Here is a 23,665-nt window from a genome sequence, read left to right as displayed (position 1 = left end):
TAGCACAATCTTGGGTGGAGAGAGCTTTGCTTCCATTTTGGCTATGTAAGTGCATCTCTCACAGGTTGTAGTGTTGGGTGGTAGGAGGAGAGGGTTGTCTGTGTACATGAGGCAATTGCTGCATTGCCCCAGTATGCCCAGATTCACCAGGTGGACAGGAGAAATCACTGGAAGCTGACCCTTGGACATGCCTGGTTTGATGCTTTTTTTTATTTTTTGTAAAGTACAGGAGGTGTTTTCCCTTATCTTAGCAAGGTACTTTGCAATTATAGGCTGTTTAGTGCCTACTATTAATTTATCCTTATTAACAAGGAGAGATGAGTGCTTGTATCAGTTTAAGGCTTCCTAGTGCTTTCCAGCAGGTATTAGAGAAAGTGTTAGTCAAAGGGATGCTTAAAAGTAAGATGAAAAAAATGCACACTGTTTAGTTGTGTATGCAGGAAGTGGGATTGCTGACTAACGTGTGTGGTTGGTTGGTGTTTTGCTGGTTGGAGTTTAGTAAGTTTAAATGTAGTTTACATTTTCATACTGACAGCTGGGTTACATTTGTGTATTGGGAAGTTCACATTACACTTGACATGGATTGGCAGTAATGTAAGAGTGCATCTTAAATAATGAAATTTATTTTACTCTGTTATTCGCGGCACTAGATGGAGCTCTTGTGAATGAATTGTATAGCATGCTTCGGGACCAAGATCCGATAGTAATGGTGAACTGCCTGAGAACACTTGAAGAAATCCTGCAACATGAAGGAGGAGTTGTTGTCAACAAACCTATTGCATATCACCTCTTAAACAGGTTTGTGTTTGCATTTTCTGTTTTCCTGTGTACATAATATTCACTGTGATTTGCAAATAACACAGACTAGGAAGAGAGGTTTGTACATGTTATAGTGATATTTAGATTGTAGTAAAAGTCAGCACTGATAACAGACAGATAACATGGAGTGACAGAAGAAATGGGGTGGTTATTAGAACAGGCATTGGTAGCCTTTAGCCATGATAACCATTTTACTTCACGTGGGTACAAGGAGGCTTAATAGGAGGAGATGGCCACAGATTAATGAAAGTTTTTGGATAATGATGTACAGTTCATGTTTTGATCATTTGTTTTTCAGTTAAACCCTTTCTTTAAAGTTGTTTCACTGTCTTCAAGGCTATTACAATGCCTGTTTGAAGTATATGGATAATGACAAGTTGCTGAACTATGTCAAAAATGCTGGAAGAGGTGAAGCATAAAATTTTAGCAAAGGTAATGAAGTGTCAAGCACAGACTGTGATTGCTGGAATGTGCTCCATTCCTGCCCATTGCTAAAGAAGTCCACTTGAAGAAGTCAATTGATTCCTTTGCATCCACATTGGTATAGCTAATGGCAGAGGTGATTACTGAATCACTCGCCAGCCTTGCCATCAGCTTTGTCAAAGGAGTTGTAGTGCCTGAGTTCTTGTGCAGAGCTGTTACCCTTAGAAATGTTACATAACTGAAGCCCACAGAAGCCAAAAGCCTTTATCCCCTTTATGTCCACTTGCAGACATTTTGTAGTACTCAACTCCTTTACTGTGAGAGCTGTGCTTTTTTAACACAAGCTTATGACAATACCGTAACATCAGTTATAGCAATAAATTAATTTTCCATTTTTTTTTATCTTTAAATCATGCAACTAAAAATAAGACAGTTAACCACAGTCATAACAATTTCTGGATTAAATATTTTGTTTAACTATGTAATGAAATAATTGCTCTAAACAAATTAGTTAAAATAATCCCTAAATGGACCTGAAAGTGGGACTTATTGAATCTCAGTCAAATAAAATTTCAGTCATTTGGTCTCGGGTAAATGGGTGTCGGTCAATCGGAAATTAGGGCAAATGAAGTAGATCCGTACAGATATATATACACGTACACACACAGGTTCTGGAAGTTTTTTTAACATTAACATCAAACTACAAGTGAAAACCATCTCTGAAGATTAAAATGATCAGTGAACTCCATAAAATGAAGAAAAGATCACTGGTAGTTACCCACTTCGGCTGCATTTACTAACAGGTCATGAGTCAGCTAACCACTTGCTATTCTTATATGATAGACAGGGAAGTGAGAAAGCATGTCAAAGAGATTCAAAAACTCCAAATGAAATTTCGGGTAAATGGTCACGGGCAAATGGGTGTCGGTCAATCAGAAGTTAGGGCAAATGAAGTAGACCCATCTGTACATACGTACACACACACATACATATATGTATATATAAAAAGTAAATGGATGGTGCAAAAATAAACTAATAAACCAAAATGCAGGCACCAAAGATAATGAGGAACAGATACACCACACGTTTAGGTCCAAAACCATTTGCTTTGAATATATTAATTAATTACAAAGTATGTGTATGTTTAAAATGTTTAAAATCAACATATTTGAAAGTGTTAAAATCATAATAACTTATTTTATACAGTTTATTTAAATGAATAAATAAATAAATGAAGTTTATATGAATACTGGTGCATGTTGTAATGTTAACTAGTCACACAATGCCCTCTAGTGGTAAAAATGTATAATGGAACTTTGTGATCATGTCATTTATACCTGGGAATTTATTTGACTCTAAAACGTTTCCCAACAACCACCCCTTGGATCTGGTGGTACAACTTCTAAAACAAAGAAATTAAAGAAATTAAAATAAGCCCCATCACAGACCAAGGTATGTTTAAATAAAGAATTTGTGTCTCGCTTGGTCCTGATATCATACAGGGGTGGTTGTTGGGAAACTTTGGTTGCATACAGGGAATTATACTGGCAAATTGTTTTAGAGTCAAATAAATTCCCAGGTATAAATGACATGATCACTTTGGCACCTGTGTTGAAAATGAGATCAGCAAAAATTTTTTACAACATGCACTAGTATTCATATAAACTTCATTTATTTATTTATTCATTTAAATAATGTATTTATGAGGATTTATGTGTATTGTATAAAATAAGTTATTATGATTTTAACACTCAAATATGTTGATTTTAAACATTTTAAACATACACATACTTTGTAATTAATTAATATATTCAAAGCAAATGAATTTTATTGGTTAGTTTGAATTTAATTAGTGTATTTAAATGTCACTTTTGGGTGTGTAGTTATTCTGATGAAGTTTTGGACGAAACGTGTGGTGTATCTGTTCCTACATATTATTGCTGCTGTTTTGGATTACCATTAAAGTGCTGCTGTTATTTGGAATTCCTCGTGTGGTGGTCTACTATCTACATTTGTGCCTGCATTTTGGTATATATATATATATATATATATATATATATATATATATATATATATGTATGTATATATATATATATATATATATATATATATATATATATGTCTGTATAAATATATCTGTATACATAAAATATAGATCGACACATATCTGTGCATGTGCGTGTATGTATATAATTCATACATAAATGCATATACAAACATGTGGATCTCTTATGTTTTGTTGAATAATGGATAGTCAAAATTTTTTCTGTTGATGTGTAACTAGTAGACACAGGATCGTAAGCCAACAGCCTTTGCCGCACTGTCCATGCATCTTGTTTCTTAGATATTTCGAGTGTCCATCCTCCTCCTTACTATCATGCCATTCACTTCAGAGTTGCATCTTTTAGGTGAAGCAGCATTGAGTGTAGCATTCCTTAGTTCATGTTTGGCAGGTTGATTGATTTTATGTCCAGTTTTCAGTCAACAGCACTATTCTACGTAACCCAGCCGTAGCAGCTGACTCTGTCCAAATAGTAGCTTATTCACCTAGGGCTTCTGGGCTTTATAGTTGGCACACACTGGCGAATAGAGCCATATTGACCCCTCCCAACATTGTCATCTGACACGGCATGGTCTGTGATCGGTGCTAAGTTCTATAGAGGATACTGTGCACCACAGATGAGGCTATTGGTTTATACATCTATGGTCTGCATAACTCTTCCCTCGATAGGCAGCATCTTGAGTCTGTGCTGCTCCCATTTTGTGTGAGTTTCACATTAAAACACCCAGCATGTTTTTGGTAGGTGAAGGAGCCCCAAAGATAGAGGAAGAACTTGTGAACTCCACACAAGCATTGGCCAGAGGTCAAGATCAAACCTTGTGGGTTGTACGTGGGAGGTGAAGACAGTAACCATTATGCCAGCAGTGTAACTTTTGAAGATAAGTTTTTTAAATGGCAATTTGATTGAATGTAGAGTATGTTTAATGTGTGAACATTTAATTGAATGACGTTTTGGCGGAGTGTAGGTGTGTATGCGTGATGTTCATCATATTGTTTACTACTGTATTTGCCCTAACTGTATGGGTTATATCCTGCACAGGATGCAACAACCAGCTTCCAAAGCTTAAGGGCACCTTCCACTCTCAAACTGTCAGCTTAAGCTGAGGTGATTGAACAAGAGGTTTGGATGCCAAGCCCTTCACAGCTTTCCTGCTGCTGAAGAGTATGCTCCCTGCAGGCTTTTAAGGATCAGCGGCTGGCTTGTGCTATTCCTTTACAGGGCAGATAAGGTCCCTTTGGAGAAAAACCCTCCAACTTTAGAGAAATTGTTCTTTTATTGTACTTTCCTGTTTAGGAAACATTTTTAAGCCAAGTGTTTGTTTTAACTAACTGTAATGAGACCTAACTGTACTTTTAAACAATAGCGCTCTTTTTTTCCTTTGAGTTTAAAAGTCTTTTAAAATAACTGAAAACCATTTTTTTTCTGTGGAGAAACTGTTTTTTTTTTTTACTTTTGAGCTGGCAAAGTGTTTTAAAGTTTAGTCTGTGTGGGAAAAGTGACTTTTAAAGACTTTAATTTTTTACCAGCTTTTGCTCTTGTTTTCCCTGATAGAGAGGCATAATTTTGGCTTGACCATGGAAGAAACAACTGGTCCCATAGTTGGTCCTTATTCTGGCCACAAAAAGAAAAAGTTAAGCAAACAGCCTTTGCCTCCACCACTGTCTAGCTATTTGTGTCAGCCACAGGTGGGTGATTCTGCTTTGGCCATAGCTGGTTCCTTATACCACTCATATTTTTTTACCCCAGATCCCTCTAGTGTAGCAGCATGAGACACTGTGGACTGGGGATTAGTCATGTCCTTTGCGGCAGCTGGGAGTCCCCTCAGTGGGTAAGGGAGAGTCGGTCTTGTCAGTACTGGTAGAGAGAACAGGACGGCTTCTTTGTTTAGTCATAATGTTATGGCATTAATAGAAAACAAACGTAAAATGAATAAAACTATAAAAAGAACCAAGGCAGTCAAAGTATCCGATGCGACTATTTATTAATATAACTTGAAAATACGCTTAAAAGAGCAAGTTACAAAATGTGTGTAATCCAAAACACTAAGCGCTTTCACCCATCTCATCTGTGGGTATCATCAGAGTAACTTCCATTAAAAACACTTCCTTAATATACTTGTTCTAATTAAATATTCACCATTCAGCCTTTCCTTCATTAAGTACATTCTTGTTTAAAATACAAATTCAAATTCAACGCCTCATTATACCTAATTATAAAAAATGTATTGATATATGTATATGTACACAACAATTAAAATGCATTCTGTCATAATATTTCATCCTGTTATATTAAATATATAAATAAATAAATATATGTACATATATATATATATATGTGTGTGTGTTCACAGTAATGTAAAACATTTAATAATATAAATATTTTTTAATATTTTTTTAATTTTAATTTAATATCTTTTAAAATTTACACACCATGTCTATAAGAACAACTGTGAATATTTAGACATACTGCTTCAAATAAATGAAAAAGGAATACATTCTAACATATATTCAGGAAAAAAAACTTAATTCAAATTCCTTTTTACATTTTAACAGTTGTCATCCTTATTTTCCAAAAAGGAATTTAGTAAAGGGTCAGATGGTCAGACTGTCTCGGATTATAAGTGACAACAATAATTTTAATATTGAGATTGACAAACTTATTGGAATGTTCACAGAGAGGGGATATCCTATGCAATCACTTATGGAGACAAAGAAAGAAATATTGATTAAACGGAACCTTAGTTTTAAACCTATTTTAAAATTTGGTTTTAATAAAGTTTTGAAAGAAAAAACAAATAACAAAGGAGACGCATTTGTTATACCGTTTAATGAAACATCCACTACAATAGTTAATATCTTGAAGGAAGTATGGGTGAATGTGTTTAGTAACAAATTAGAGGTTTTAAGTATTGTTAGTAATTGTCCGAATGTTACATATAGTAGAGGAAAGAACCTAAAGGATTGTTTTGAGAACAACAGTAACAAACAATCATACAATAATTCTAAAATGAGTAAATGTGGGGTTTGTAAAATATGTAAATTTATTAATGATGGTCCGTACGTTACGACACAGAATTATAACAAATCTATGAAATGTCCAGGATATGTGAATTGTAATACAAAAATGGTGGTTTATTTAGCTACTTGTTTATCATGTCCAGCATTTTACGTAGGAAAAACTGTAAGAAAATTAAAGGACCGTATAATGGAACACAACAGGGATATTAAAAACAAAAGATTAACTAATTCCTTATATGTACACAGTACAAAATGTCAAGATTTTAAAAAGTTTATATTTTTTGTAATAGATAGGATTCCATACAACACAAACAAGGGGGGAGATGTTAAAAATTTATTAGAAGCAAAAGAATGCTTATGGCAACTTAGACTTAATGCTAGTAGTATGCCAGGAATTAATGAACATTTCTCCATCTCTAGTATTTTGAAATATAAATCTTATGTAGTATAAGGGTATTCATTTTATGTTGGTGATATATTGTTACATTTTTATATTATTATTGTTTTTAGTTTTTAATTTATATTTATATTATTAAATGTTTTACATTATTGTACTGTGAACACATATATATATATATATTTACATATATTTATTTATTTATATATTTAATGTAACAGGATGAAATATTATGATAGAAAGCATTTTAATTGTTGTGTACATATACATATATCAATACATTTTTTGTAATTAGGTATAATGAGGCGTTGAATTTGAATTTGTATTTTAAACAAGAATGTACTTAATGAAGGAAAGGCTGATTGGTGAATTTTTAATTAGAACAAGTATATTAAGGAAGTGTTTTTAATGGAAGTTACTCTGATGATACCCACAGATGAGATGGGTGAATGCGCTTAGTGTTTTGGATTATACACGTTTTGTAACTTGCTCTTTTAAGTGTATTTTCAAGTTATATTAATAAATAGTCGCATTGGATACTTTGATTGCCTTGGTTCTATTTATAGTTTTATAATGTTATGCCATCCCTGGGGAAGCTGTTGCAGCCATTAATAACATTGCTGACCCCATTTTCCTTGTCAAAAAGATCAGAAAAGTAAATGTATTTACTCCTCAACTTTTCATTGGACAGGAATAGTTTACTGGGACTGGCTAAGGATTTAACTCAGGCTATTGATCCTTCTTATAAGGTGTTTTTTGGTAAAAGAAAGGAGGATACTTCTTTTACTGAAGATATTCACGATTCTGAATCTGGACAGGAAGATGAAGGGAAGACAGATGCATGTTTTTTTTTTCCCCACTATTTTCTGGTTCAGACTGAGGAGAGTTCAGTTTCTGATTCTCCCTGTCAAGGGTTTCTTTCTGTGAGATTATATTTAGAATGTCCCAGTATTAGTAGTGGGAGAACACTGAGGTTTCTGAGTGCCTCAGAAAATACTATGGGCTATTACAGACAATTTCCAGAACCCTCACCCATTCCTCCAGTTTTGTAAGCTCTGTAGGATGTGTGTGTCACTGCCTACAATTTTCCTGATAGCCTGCTGCCCCTAAAAAGAAAGAATGTGTAAAGTTCCTCAGTCTTCTAACTTTTTATACACTCTTCCCAAATCTGACCCAACAGCTATAGCTTTAGTTAATTCTACTGCTGTTAAACATTTGGTTAATTCCAGTACTACTCTTTCTGACAAGGATGGGAGGATTATTGATAAGCATGGGGGAAAGTATACGCTTCTGCATCCTTGATTTTTTAGACTTTTGAATTGTCATTCCCATGGGTTGAAATTTATTCTGGTAATTGTGAAAGTGCAAGGAATGTTTTGTCTGTAGTTTCTTCTTGTGAGGAAAAATCTGCTTTAAATTCTCCCATTGTACAAGTCACTACTCCTTGTTTACAGTGTGCATATGACTTGATTGATACTTCTTCCAGGGCTATGGCCACTGGTATTGTTTTAAAGAGGTTTGCCTGGTTGCATTTATTTGATAAAATAATAATTCTCCTTTGGACAGAGATTTAGCTTTTGATCCCTCTGCTTCAGATGTTATCAAATATTGTGATGAAAAGTGAAAGTTGTTACAGGGAATCTCTCAAGATTTTCAGATCTCCTTTTCCAAATTTCCCAAGGGATTCTCTAACCCCCCCATCCAATTTTGGCAAAAAAAAACCAAAATAAAAGGTCTCAACAAAATGCAGGTTAACAGCTGTTTAAGGAGACATGGCAAGGAGGTTCCAAAAATAATTCAGGAACACCCAAAACCAAGGCTAGTTCAACAAGTCAGAATGACAATATAAGGGACCTTGTACCCTCTTCCCAATCTGGCAGTCCCTGTTCCGTCTGAATCTCCATTTTTCTCTTTGGTATCAGATAGTTTCCAGACAAATGGGTTCTGCAGAACATCCATCAAGGTTACATATGGCAGTGGGAGGAAATCCCTCCTTTTCAGGAAGTAATTCCTCATCCACCAGATCAGACTCTTATTTTCTCCTGTCCTTCATCACATGCTGTCCCAGAGAGTGATAAAATCAATTTCTCTTTCCCAGGTTGGGAAAGGTTTTTATTCAAGGTTGTTTTTAGTACCAAAGAAAGAAAATGCTTGGAGACCAGTTATGGATCTTTGTTGTTTCCCGAACCTCTTTGTGATGGTGTCCAAGTTCAAAATGCTGTCACTTCAGAACCTGTTACCTCTCCTTCCTCATTCAAGTTTCCTGGTAACTCCAGATTTAAAAGATGCTTATCTTCACATCTCTGTTCATCTAGACCTCAGACATTTCTTAAGGTTTTCTGTGTCAGGATCACATTATCAGGTCTCTGTTTACCCTTTGGACTGTCCACTGCCTAAGAATGTTCACAAATTGTTTGTCTTCAGTTATAGCTCATCGCAGGCTACAGGGTATCCTTATTTTTCTATATTTAGACAACGTGCTTAGCTTTGCAGTGTCTGTTTGTAAGTGTCAGGAATCTCTCACTTGGGGGAGTTCCATCCATCCATTCATCCACAGCCCCTTTTTCCCATTTTTGCACATGGGGTCGGGGGTGTCCCTTCAACAGTGACAATCATCTGGAGAAAAGGTTTACACCTCCAGGTGGCTAGTCCTGCTGTGGGTGTTCATTCACACCACACACTCACATGCAAACTCACACCTATGGCCAATTTAGAGTGTCCAGTCCACCTACTGAATGTCTTTGGAATGTGTGAGGAAACTGGAGAACTTGGAGGAAACCCACATGAATACAAGGAGTGCATGCAGCCTCCACCCAGAAGGTATCCCAGCCAAGAATCTCTTATGCAAACTGGGATTCCAAGAAAACATTCAAATGTCTTTTTTGACTTCTTCACATGGGGTTGTGTTCCAGGGGGAGACAGCTAGACACCTTGGTTCAAAGAGCTTTTCTTCCACGAGAAAAAATAGATTTATATCTAGATGTGTTTCTAAGATTTTCCAGTCAGACTTCGTCAGTGTGAGAGAATGCCTTAGGATTATGGGTGTCATGGGATCTATGATTTTTCATGATACCCTGGCAAAACTCCACATGATAAAGAAAGATACAGTGGTATGTGAAGTCTCTCTGGTCTCGAAGAACAAAGATGGCTGCCATTCTATAAGCACTGCAGTACTTCAGCTCTTCAAATACCTGAGAAAAAAATCAACCCTGTGGAGTTATACTTATAGTAAACAAACTAATTGGCAGTTATTACTAATTGACCAGAAGTCACTTTTGGTTCTGAGAAAGAAAAATCGAAAAAAAATACTTGGTAATAGCAGGATTGGATCTGATTGTCAGGTTGACTCTGAACAGAGCACCAAACAAAGGACTGATTGATCTCACTTTTGTAACTTTTCTTTGGGAAATAAATCTTTGTGCAGAATTTCGAAATGTCAAAGGAGGACAAAAATATGGAAACTACAACTTCCAAAACCAAGCTGTCAGCTTTGCAATCACCGGAGAAAGAATCTTTAATCAAGAGACAGAAAACTATCAAACAGCAAGAGACTGCAAAAACAGGGCCATCAACAAAATCTGATCAACAGGTCACAATGGAAGAAATCAAATCAGCATTGCTACCTATACAGGATGCCTTAAAAGAGCTAACATCTCAAACACTTTCATTTAGTGACACATGTAATCAGATTCTCGAAAGAATGGAGAAAGCAGAAACTAGAATTGCTACCAATGAAGATAATATATTAATGCTCACTAAAAGAACAGAGACACATGGAACTGACATTCAAATGATGCAAAATAAAATTCTGGACTTGGAAGCAAGATCCAGACGTAACAATATAATCATTAGAGGGATCCCAGAATCTATTCAATATAATGACCTGATCACTTCTATTACACAAATATTGAAATACTGCTCAAGGACTCTGAGGTTGTTAAGCAGATGGTCATAGAAAGGGCATAGAGCATACAGAGAATCTCAAGCTTCAAATATACCCAGACCTGTTTATGTTAAAATATTGAACTACCAAGATGTGAGCAAAGTACTGTTAACTATTAAAAAATCTGGTGGATCTATAATGTGGCAAAATAATAAAATTTCTATAGCACAGGATTTACCAACACAAATAAGCCAATCTAGACAAATGTTGGCTCCATATTGTAAGTTTCTGATTGACAAAAATATCAGATTTCAAATGAAATATCCTAATAACCTAATTTTTACTGTGGATGGCATTAAATACTCTGTAAGCACAAGGAAAGAAGCAAGATCTACTTTTTTGAAGATTTTTAAGGCTCTCCCATCTTCAGAAATGTGAACAGTCCATTTTGGCTTTCTGCAGCACCAGGGAGAATGGGATGTTTCATTTATGACAATCTGAGGCTTTAAAATCCTTTGTCTGTTCTGTTTCTTGTAGCAGGCCTGGAATTTTATTTTCTTATCTTATCTCGTAGTTCCAGTTGATTGAACTGCCTTTACAGTTTAAATAGCTGAGAAGAAAGAGGAACTGCTGGCAGTAAAAGAAACCTGTTTGGACTTATTTTGCAGGAAAAGGACTGTAAGATAGTGTGTGAAGTCAAAGTGATGCAGGTAAACGCTGTGGAAATGCATTGTGTATTAAAAAAGGAGATGGTTATGTATAGTGGCAGAATCCAAGGTACTGTAGTTTTTTTTTTTTATATATTTGTTTTCTCTTTTATTTTTTCCTATATCTCCCTTCTCTTTTCTCCTTTCCTTTATTCCTGTAGATAGGTGGTATTATTTCTAACTGATAAATGATGTAAAAATGGTCAGTTGATCAGATTTAAACAATGTGCATTTAATAATAAAAGAACATAAAAGAAATTATTTTTTTATGTGTAATTTAAGGCATTTTTTCTTATTTCTTCTCCTTTTGCTGTGCTCCCTTCATGCTTTTTTTTTCTCTTTTTTTTATTTTAACCCCTTGGTTCCTCTCTTATTCACATATGGTTATTACAAATGAAAGTGCCATTATAGTTTTATTTTGAACTGCATTGGTTTTCAATATTAATATGTTAGTAGGTAAGTTGTAGGGGAAGAACAAAGCAGATTAAAGTAGTTAGATCCTTTTATTCAGTAGATACAGGATGTTAGGAAATGTTAAATAACGGTCTGCTTTCTATGTCAACTAATATTTAATACTGTATAGAACAACAAATTAGAATGTTATTTGCTATTGCTGAATATAAAGCTGAAGTGAATTGAAGTACATTAGAATCTCAGGGTACAATTAGTTTATTTGTATATCCATAAATATGTACAGAGCTGTAGTTACCTATAAGTAGTGTTTAGTAGGGAATGTCAGAATTAGGCTTTGTAGACGTAGAAGTAGTTGTTGTAGGTTTTTTGCATGGGGTTTCATTGTTAAATAATAGAATTAGTAGATTAGTTACTCAGATGGTTTCCAGTAATGTAAAAACCTATGTTTATCCTGGTCCAGAGGAATAGTGGGTAGGCACTGGGTAGGGATAGGATGGCAGTTTTGCTTCCATACAATTGATGATATGCCAACTTATGTTATTCTAAGGTTGCTCAAAGAGATTAGATATCCAGTTATATTTCTAATGAACGTTAAATGTGGATAATAGAATCTTGGAATGTCAAAGGTCTCCAGAACATGAAAAAAAGAAAGCTGTTTTTTCATTTGTTTCTCAAATCATCAGCATGTTGTATTTTATTACAAGAAACGCATATGACTAATAATCAGTGGGAGTCAGTGAAGGATAAGAAATGGGTTAGGAAGATTGTGACGGCGGAAGGAACAACAAATAGTGCAGGGGTGGCAATTTTAGTTAAGAATCACTTTCAGGGAGATATTAGGGATGTGAAAATGGATCAGGAGGGTAGATGGTGTTTGGTCCTTCAAACATCCAAATGTTATGATAAACCTATAGTACTAATATGTGTATATGCCCCTAATGTTAATCAGCATCATTTCATAGCTTCAATCTATTCCATTTTACAGTCATACAATAATTGCTATATAGTGTTGGGAGGTGACTGGAACTCTTATCAAGATCCTAAATTAGACAAGTTGGGTGCTTCTTCAGCATTCAATAAACAGGCAATGGTAGCATTGAAAGAATTGAAAATGGATTTCAAACTCTATGACCCTTTTAAACACATACACTCACAAGGGAAAGCAGAGAATTTTACTTATTATTCAACCTGCCATAAAATGTGGTGAGAATTGACTTTTCTTAATTTCAGAGGTGTTGATCTCAGCTGACCCTAGTGTTTCTAATCAAGTCAGACAACTCTCAGACCATTCAAAGATAACTTTAACCTTAAACAGTAGTAATATGGATACTAAGAGGCTTGAGGGTATAATTGGTCCTTGAACCCATATTTACTAACCAAGGAAGATATATTAATGGAAGTCAAGGAGATACTTAAACAGTCATTAAATAATATTTCCCAAAATAGACACCCAATAGATATAGAATGGGCTACAACTAAAAGCAGCTAAGAGGACTATTTATACAAAAAGCTACATATTATAAAAATTACAAAAGAAGACTCAATTGGATTTAGAAACTAAAATTCAATTACTGGACCAAGATTTGATGAGGAACTATAATGAACAGACAGAAACTGAGCTATTAAGATGTCAAAAGAACTATTTTACTTCATAATAGAAATTTGTCACTTTATGAACAAAGAAATTTAGTTAAATATGCAAATCATATTCAAACCCCTCGAAAGCATTAGCTCGTATTATTAACCAGATGAAATCAACGTGATTAATTACTGAAATACACTATAACAATACTACATATACTGACAAGGCGGATATCATGAAGACCTTTGAAAAAATTTTAATCAGATTTATGGTGAGAAGCAGACACTCTTGCAAGATAAAGACAGAAAAGATTTTTTACAGAGAATCACTTTCCCTAATATTGACAAGGAATTTCATAGAGATTTAATCAAACCGATTACAGTTGAGGAGGTGTCCGAAACAATCAAGAAACTGAAGCCTCACAAAGCCCCAGGCCAGATGGTTTGACCTCGGAATTCTACAAATCTTTTAGTGAGATTTTGAGCAGTGTATTGTCACAGACTTTTAATTATATCACACTAAATAGAATTAATGATCCTCATTTTAATGCCTCAAGGACAGTTCTGATATTAAAAGAGAAAGGTGATTCCAAAAATCCTGATAATTACAAGCCTATATCACTTTTGAATATGGACATGAAAATCATGACATCCATTCTGGCGAGTAGGCTGAAAAAGGTAATAAACCCAATAATATCAGAGGAACAGGCGGGGTTTATGGATGGGAGGCAGACCACGGATAATACCTTAATGCTCCATACCTTAATCTCTTATGCGAAATATAAAAACCTGAATTTGTATGCCCTAGTTATTGATGCTCAGAAAGCATTTCATAGGGTTAATTTGGATTATTTATTTGATACATTACCTTATTTTAATATACCGCAGGAGTTTATCTCAATGTTAAGGATACTATATAGAAATGCATACACAAATTTATTTATAAATCACGAATGCTCGAATAGGATAAAAATCATAAATGGTACCCGACAAGGCTGCCCATTATCTCCCATCTTATTTAATCTTTACTTGGAGCCTTTATTTTTACACCTTAAGCAAAATGTTTTTTATAATTCTCCTGTACTGTATGGAATAAAGGTTAGGATGGCTGCCTATGCAGATGATTTAAACATATATTGTACCACACCTGTTTCCGATACTGAAAAATATTAGCTGCAATAGAAATCTTTGAGAGAATTTCCAATTACAAGCTAAATTTAAAAAATCTAAAATATTCCCATTAAAGACACCCACACCTTTTCAATGCTACCATTAATAGGACAAGTATTGACGGAAGAAAAGATAAAATATCTGGGAATTGTCTTCTCAACTGAAAATAGAGATTTTTTTATTAACAATGTAAAGTCAACTACAGATCAAATAACATTGGATCTTAAAAGATGGAGTAGATTGAAGTTACCGATGATGGCAAGAGCAGCTATCATAAGAATGAATGTTCTTCCTAGAATGTTATATATTTTTAGAGCTGCACAACTCAGAATTACCAAAACATTCTTCAAACAGCTTCATATAAGATTGGCAAGATTTCTTTGGGAACCTAGGAAGATGAGAATTGTATATGAAAAATTGATGGCTCCAAAAAATAAGGGGGGGCTGGAATTACTGGATTTCGAAATGTACTATTTAGTGATTCAGGCCAATAGGATTTTAAAGACGTCTTACTTCGATAGTGATAATAGAAAATGGACACCCAAATGGGTGCTCTTAACGTACAAGCATATAAATGAAGTGGGAGTCAACGCTAAAGCATTACCCTTTTTAAATAATTGGACAATGAGTAAATATAAGCTAATGGAGCACATCAAAAGTTATGTAACGGCAATTCAAACTCTTTTCGCTTCCTTAAATTTACTAAAATATATGATGGTTTTCCAACTATTTCATAGGAACCCAAATTTAACAATTGGTGGTCAATTGATTGATCTAAAGAAATTCCCTTTAATCATGGAGTTAACTGTACTCGATTTATATCCTTTTCTAGGAGTACCAGTACAGGATATTTTAAAAGAAATAGAACTCCTATTTCCTATTTAATTATAGTAAGACAGCTAAAAGACTTGGTTATAAACTATTTTAACAACTTTGAAATGAAAGGGGAAGATTTAATCATTTCTCGTAATCTATGGGAAGCGCTGTTGCAGGATAGAAAATATATAACCGCAGCATATAAATTGATAAAGAGAGGAAGTATAATAATTATATTCTTTTATCGAGTTACTGGAGAGAGAAATTGATATTCCCAGACGAAAATAAGATATTGGAGGCATTTAAATTAACATTAAAGTCCGTATCTCTTCAGAAATTGGTATTTACGCAGCTGATGATATTTAACAATGCATACTATACTCGTCTCACTTTGCACAAATTTGATGCGAAGAATTCACCCATATGCCCACATTGCTTTGATCAGACAGCAGATTTGCTTCACATGTTCTGGAGTTGTAAGTGCATTTATAAATTGTGGAATTCATTAAAATTGCAGTTACAAAAATGGGTTACCAAATTCAACACTCTCTTGGGAGTTTATGATTCTTCATATTCCCCAGAGAATCTAAATAAATCAAAAGCGATTGTAATTATGAATATTTGCCTATTAATGAAATTATATATAGCCACAAATTGGTTGAACCCAGCCCAGACATCGTGGGAAAATTTCAGATTGTTGGCAATAAAACACATCTTAGCGCATAAACTGTTAATTAGTGATCACAAGAAAAATATCAACAACATAAAAATCTGGGAGCAAATTTTTAATATTATTTTGGCTTAAGAGGTTACTATCCACTTTTTCTCGGGAACCAGAATATAGTCTAAATCAACCTTAGATTAGAGAGAAAATGTACAGAAAAGACAGATTGTTGGCTTGGATTTGTTAATGTTGGATTTTTTTTTTTTTTTTTTTTTATTATTTTCCTTTTGATTGTGAGTGCTGTACCTTTGATCAATACATGAGGTTGTTATATATGTGAAATTAACCAATGGAAGCATTTTGTATATATTGTATATAATGTGTGAATTTGTAATATGGTTGTGAAAAATAATAAAAAATGATTATTGAAAAAAAAAAAAAAAAGAAGTCTCTCTGGTCTCAGCACCAACATCCTTTGTCTTTTCAAGTCCCATTGGTGGGGTTTGTCAGAAGAGAAATTACTTGGTGGAGACAGCAAATATCCCTAAATATGGTTCTACCTGTTTACCTCCCACTGGTATCAGTCAGTCACCACAGAAGCCTTGGACTTTGTAGAGCAGTTTCAGTAGGGATAAAAGTGCAAAATGTGTGGGACATCACGGACAGATGCAAGCACATAAATATAAAAGAGTAGTTTGCCTTGATCAAGGTGCTCAACTCTGACTCATGTTTGGTCCCCAGAACCTCTTAAAGTTTTTACAGAGAATGCTACAGTCATGTGTTACATCAAAAAGAAGGCGGGTACCAGGTCATACTCCCTTTGCAGACTAGCCATTTTAGCTTGGAATGTAGCTTCACAGTCTCACAGGCATCCTACATTCCATCAGAACAAAATTGCATGGCAGACAAGCCAAGCAGGACAAAGGCAGACTCTCACAAATGTAAACTAGATCTGGGGTCTTCCAAGAATTGATCCATCTGAGGGGAGTTCCTCAAGTAGACCTATTTGCCTCCTCTATGAACAATCAGTTGTCAAGATTTGGCTCTAGGTTTCCATTCAAGAATGCCTGGAAGACTGATGCCTTTTCTTTTCCATGGAAAATAATATTTCTGTTTGCTTTTCCACCCTTTCCACTGATATCCAAGGTACTTCTGAAAATTCAGAAGGAGTGCCGCAGATTCATTGTGGTGACCCCCTTCTGGCCCAGACAACAGTGGTTGGTTGGAAATGGTCAGGGGCAATTACCACAAGCTTTCTGACAAAGTGGATCTCTTCACACAAGATCAGGGGTGTTTCATACACACCGACCCCAGTCAACTTCAACTGACTGCCTGGATGATAGGGTCATAATTCACTTTAGGCATCTGTCAACTGAAAATGTGTAGCAGGTACTAATGAAAGCAAGAAAGCCTCCCACTAGAAAATCATAAATTAGCAAATGGGAAAGGTTTTCTAGTTGGTGCTAACAGCATAACCAGCATCCATTGAGTGGTAGTTGTTCTCTGGCTTTGCAATATTTCTGTGAGTTATTACCCTATGGCTTTCTTACTCTTTTGTCAAGGTTCATTCATTGACCTTTTCAGCTTATCTGTCAATGGATTCCTTATCTTTCAATACACTCTCATGTCAAAATGCTCTTGAAAGGGGATTTGCATAAGGAGCCTCCAAGAAAACTGTTGGCCCTTCCTTGGGATCTTAATTTTGTGCTAGAGAAGCGAACACTTGCTCCATTTGGACAAGCTAACCAGGCTGCCTTGAGGTTCTTAACATGGACAGGGTATCTTGAGTTGCTCTTATGCTCCTCCTTCTATTCCTAAAGTGGTATTCAAGTTTACTTTATCCCAAACTATCCATCTCCCCATTTTCTTTTCTGAGCCTAAAATGTAGGAGAAAGGATACTCCATACCTTGAATATCTGCAGACAACTCTGGTACCATCTTGACAAATCTAAATCTTTCATCTCTTCAGATTAATTGTTTATTTCTTGTAATGGTAAAAAGAAAGGATTACCTGAATCAGAACTACTTCCAAATAGTTGTCTAAGGCTATTACCTTTTGTTACACTCACCACAACAAAACTTTTCCAGGCTGAGTCAAGGTCACTGTATCAGGGCCTTGGCTTCATCTATGACTTTTGGAAAGGGTTAAAAGCATGATTCCTTCTCTAGGTCTAGATCAGATTGTACTGTGACAATTCTCCAGGGGCTGCTGGATCCTTCCACCTCCCAAATGTAGTAAGCTGGGTTAATCTACTCATATATCCAAGGCTACTGCAGCAGTAATCAATATGATGAAGATAGTACAGTTCTGTAAGTACACTTATCATAACAGTAGACGTTTGAATCATCACACTGCAATTCCTCCCTCCATTCCCCTTGTTTTTTGGTGTGTTGTTTATGTCAGGGTTTGAGCATTTATTTTATGTTGCTGCTAGCATTTTCTTTTCAGGGCTTAGCCTCCTCCTCTGTGTTGGCATGAAAGCTCTGAAGGGCTCAGCACTCATATTTATCTATTTAGTCAGCTCAGCTCAAGCTGAATGATGGTTTTGGTATGTGGAAGGTGCCCTGAAGCTGTAGAGGCTGGTCGGCTGTTGTATTCTTAGCAGGATTTAACACATATATGTTATACGTGATGTTAATACCAATCTTTTGGGGTTTAATGGAAGGTTAAGCTTCAGGGACAGGAGTGTATTTGCAAGTGTTTACTGGTTAGGGTTAGAGTTATTGTTAAGGAAGAGGATATATTTAATGTTCTGAGTGTTTGATTTTGTATGTAGTATGTGTCTGAATGTCTTGTATAGTGATAGTTTTACTGAAACACACTTTTTTCTTGGAGCTCTTGTTTTTTCTTTTAACTCATTCTTAGAGTAAGCAAGCAGTCACAGTAGTTACGAAACACATCATACTTATTACTAGAGCTCACATTAACACCAGAAGTGACTTGTGCATTATTCATAAGATAATCTGACTTTCACATTTTGTTTTACATAATCTTTATCAGCTTTAACTATTTTATTGTCAGTCTTGTGTGTGCTTTTTCTAGCCAGTTCACCAGCATTTGAGATACCCATTTTTTTATGCAGACTCAGAGAGGAATTCTTACTGTGCCACTTTCTGCCACTACTCTGTAGCCATCAGAAATTTTAAAAACACTTCTACTACTCATTCATACTGTCATGTTTGAGCAGTAAGCTCAAAAATGTTGTCTTCCACATGGATGACCATGCACTCTGCGTACTAATAGTGATGGTGAACAGTGTGATGTTCTTCCATATTACTGTTGCAGTATTCTTGACAATAGGGATCCCCTGCTAAGGGCAGCCTGATGTCTGGCCAGTATACCAAAGCCTTTTGGCTGTAAAAGGTACACTGTACATCACATGTGATGTCCGGACATACCACCCTTAGAACTTCTTTAACACCAGTTTGAATGCCATCTTCGATCGTCAGTCTGAATGCTCATTCGTTTGCCACTTTCTACTGCTTTCAGAGAAGTGCGTCATTGAGGTTCTTGGTTTTATTAACTTACATTTGCCTTGTTTCTGGTTGTTCAGTTTCTTGTCATCCAGAAAGGGGAAATGCCAGTGCAGGAGACAGAGTCCCCATAAAGATCATCATGAGCAGTGTTTGTTCTGTTTAGGCACTTCCCACGACCATACATCTTGCAAAATTTGTCAGTTCATTGTCCCCTAGATGTTATGGAGTCGGCTTTCTTCCCTCTCATTTTACCTAGACAACCAGCAACTTAAATTGGCTAAGGATACCATGGAAGGATCTTCCCGGCCCAAGGGACAGCTTTTTGTGAAGAAAAAGGTCAAGAATGTCCAGTCTGATTCTTCGCCTTTACCTCCTCCACTGGACATCTCTCTTGAGGATGGGTTTCTTTCTCAGACTCCTCTGCCATAACTACTTTAGAGGCCCGCATGGACCCGACACCATGCTCATGCATGGAAGTTTTGCAGACATCCACTTCAGATGTATAGGGGGAACTGCAGCTGATTATTACTGAAGTGCCTAGGAGTGTTCCTCAAATTTTAGTATTATTGAGTACTGCCAGGGGTCAGAACCTCCAAAATATTTCAAGCTTAACATCCAACTCAAAAAGAAACAAAAAACTAAAAATATTTCCCCTGCTCCAAAAGATCATCAGATTGAATGGCAAAACTTCACTCAAGGCCTGTTTAATGCTCTTATGGCTCTCAAGCCTTCACAGGGTGTTTCTGTTCCTGCTTCTCCCTGGTCTTCTGCCCTTCTTAAGCGACCCAGGGAACAGGATTCATCTGAGAAGGAAGATGCTGATTCTGACCGAGTCCCTGACTTATACCTCCCAGATTCCTTCACCACTTGAATGTGGCTTACTAGGCAGTGATATAAATAGTTTCAAATCCCGTGCTAACACAGCCAACAACGACACCTATGCAGAGGAGTACATAAATGCTCTATATAACCACCTAAACAACTGTATAGACTCGGCTGTACCTGGCCGGATCAAAACCAGGTCCTCCTGAAAAAAAAAACAGGCCACCCTGGTGGACCTCAAGTATAAATAGGTTATATAACGAAAGGAAAAAAAATGATGTCTAAGAACAAGAGGGAGCTTGCTCAGCAGAAGAAGAATGCCATCCACAGCTTGAACAAGCAAATCTGATATGTTGTAAAGTCCTCTAAAGCTAGTTATGAAGCTAAATTAGCATTCCTAGCTAAGGATAATCATAAAGCATTATTTAGCTACCTCCAAAATCTAAACATGAACACTCAACTATATGCTGAACTTATAGTGGACAGTACCTCTCATACTGAACATGAGGAAATTGGCAACATGCTCGCTGACAGATTTGGCACAAACTTCACCCCCCTGTCCCCACCAACCATACCCCAAACCATACCTGACACCAGTCCTCTACGCAGTATCTCCAGAGAGCAGGTCATATCCACACTCACCGAGTACAAAAACATGGTCTCTGTAGGACCAGATAACATCCCAGGCTGCTTACTAAACAATTTAAAACAAGACCTAGCAGAACCACTTAGCAGTCTCTTTAACCTCAGCCTGAGCACTGTCTTTGTTCCAGGAGAGTGGAGAACAGCAACAGTAATCCCCATGCACAAAGAGGGTCCATCAGCCAACCCTGGAAGGTATAAACCCATAAGCCTAACCAGCCTGCAAGACCATGGAGAGAATCATCATGGACCTTATCAGGAAGGATATAGGTGACCTTCAAACTCTTGACCCAACCCATTTTGGCTTTAAGAGTAGATGATGCTTATTAAAGCTGGTGGACTTCTTTGAGAATGTCACCAAAGCTCTGGATGAAGGCAAAACAGTACATACTGCCTATCTTGACTTAGCCAAGGCTTTTGACACAATCCCCCATTCAGGTATCATTGAGAAACTCTCCCAGCTGGGGATTAACCTATATGTCACTAGATGGGTAGCCAACTGGCTCACCGACAGACTGCATACTGTTAAAGTTTGAGACTCCACCTCTACCAGTAGACCAGTTACCAGTGGTTTACCACAGGGATCTGTACTGGGCCTCCTACTGTTTGGAATATATTTCTTGGAAGTCCAGGTGAAATTAGATAGGCTGTTCACAGCCCAATTCACTGATAATTGCAAACTGGGCACAATCATTGAGTCTCCTAATGATATTACATATTACAAAAGGGGCTAACACAGACAATTGATTGGTAACAAAACCATGGACTAAATGCATAAAAGTGCATTGTTATCCCCTTTATCAAAGAGGAAGTCCCTGCAAATTAAAATATTGACAGCACCCCTGTAAGCTCAAACCCAGTGGTGCAAGATTTGGGAACACAGGTTGATAAAAATCTAAACATCAATCATCATGTGTCGACAGTGGTAAGGAAAGCCTTCTACATTGCCCATCTCAAAAGTAAGGGCATCACATCCAAGGGTCTATATTATGTCCTCGAAGAGGCATTCCATCGAATGCCTCTTCATCGACCCTTAAACCACGATATCACAAAACAGCGAATGTCCACATCAGCAATTTCTTTCCCTGGGAAAGAAATCGTTTGGCCATCCTTGTTAGTTTGCCATTTTCCCCACTGTAGTGCAAACTTGGAGTTGGTATATTTAGTTAGGGAGGGTGTAGTTATGTGTGTTTCTTTTTAGGGCAAGCGATTTCTTTCCCAGGGAAAGAAATTGCTGAGGTGAATGTTTGCTGTTTTGTGATTTCACGGTTTAAGGGTTGATGAGGCATTCAATGAAATGGCTCTTTGAGAATATAATATAGGCCCGCATCCAAGATTAAGACCACTAATAGAGTACAACATTCCCTTTTGCATGTACCTCTCCAGACACCTGCAGCAGCTGGAGACACCACAGAGGTGTCTCACCAAGATAATTCAGAGCCTTCAAAACATGACCTAAATGGAAAGACTGAAAGCCCTGTCACTGTACTGTGTATCCTGCAGACTGCTAAGGGTGACTTGTGCTTGGCATACAGAGCATTCTCTGACCCTGCCCTAATGGAAATGCTGCACATCCGTAAATCAAATGGGATAAGAATCACTCGATCTGTGGATCTCAACCTAGCCTGTGACATTAACAGAACATGCTGGAGAGACATGTATCTCCCAGAGATTGCCGCTCCTCCTGGAATAATCTCCCATTTCACGTGAAACAGAGCTCCTCAATGACCATATTCAAGTGCAACCTAGACAATTGGAAGGAAGACCGTAAATTCACCCTGGGTGTGGTACCCATGTCCTTCTTGGACAGGGGCATTTGGTGCTGATCATAGACTTGCTCTGCGAATAATGACCATCTAACCAAGGTCATTTAGGGAACATGGGTATAACATGACTAGGCTTGTAAAGGCCCTAGGGTCATTAGCTTGGGAACCTCCTCTGCACCTATGGTTCTGAGGAAGAAGAGTCCATCAGTACTGACTCTCCTTTTGAGGAGATTTCATTTGGTGATACTGTTTCCAGAATGATGGAATTTTTCAAATGGGACTGTGCTCAGGTGTCTGATGCTCAGAAGAGGTACTTTGAGCTTCTACAGATGGAGTACCCTAGACCCATTCTGTTCCTCCTGTTCTTGCAGTCTGCTGAATGCCTTTTTCACTGCTTCTTGGGCTCCTGACCCCTTCCTCCCAAAAAGCTGATAGGTTTTATAAAGTGTCTGAGGACTACTTTGAGGAGGCATTCCTGGCTCAGAAACTTCAGCCTTTGTCTGATATAAAGTCTAAACTGATGGATGCTCCTTTGGATAATAAACATTTGTTTGGTGTTGCTGCTGCAGAGTTAAGTCCCTGCAAGAAAAGGACAAGGCCTTGCAGGAGTTGAAGCACATTTTTGTTTCCCCTGTGGTCAAGCTTTAGTGGAATTTTTGTAATAAGCCTGCCTTTGTTCATAGACAGTCTCACCCTCCCCACAGGTAAAAAGGGTGGTAGAAGGGCTCTCCCTGCTAAGGCTACCCAAACTCTTCCTATTCCAAAGCCCCCTTTCCCTGATAAACCAGATGCTGTCTGACTATCCTGTTCTTCTGTCACATTTCTCTTTCTCTGTGTCTTTCCCTGTCCCTTCCTACTGGGATAAAGGTCAAGCAAGACTCATGGGTTCTTTCCATAATTCACAAGGGTTATTGCATGGTTTGGAAATCCCACCCCACCCCCTTATTTTTGGGCATTCCTCAGGAACAACTGCCCTTTTTCTCATAGATGCTACAGGACCTATT

The 23,665-nt window shown here is 36.9% G+C and overlaps 1 protein-coding gene across 1 annotated transcript in view; it reads left to right on the top strand.

Annotated features, from left to right (window-relative positions):
• Positions 1-23,665, top strand: part of AP4B1 (adaptor related protein complex 4 subunit beta 1) — a 558,401-nt gene that overhangs the window by 83,893 nt on the left and 450,843 nt on the right. The window contains exon 4 of the mRNA XM_044072898.1: positions 651-798. Coding sequence (XP_043928833.1) covers positions 651-798 — 148 coding nt within the window. The remainder of the gene's footprint in view (positions 1-650; positions 799-23,665) is intronic.

Source organism: Protopterus annectens, chromosome 5.part1 (genome assembly GCF_019279795.1).
Source record: "Protopterus annectens isolate FY-2018-M chromosome 5.part1, PAN1.0, whole genome shotgun sequence".
Classification (NCBI taxonomy): Eukaryota; Metazoa; Chordata; order Ceratodontiformes; family Protopteridae; genus Protopterus; species Protopterus annectens.
The sequence above is the reverse complement of the archived record's forward strand: the minus strand, read 5'-3'. Positions and strand labels throughout refer to the sequence as shown.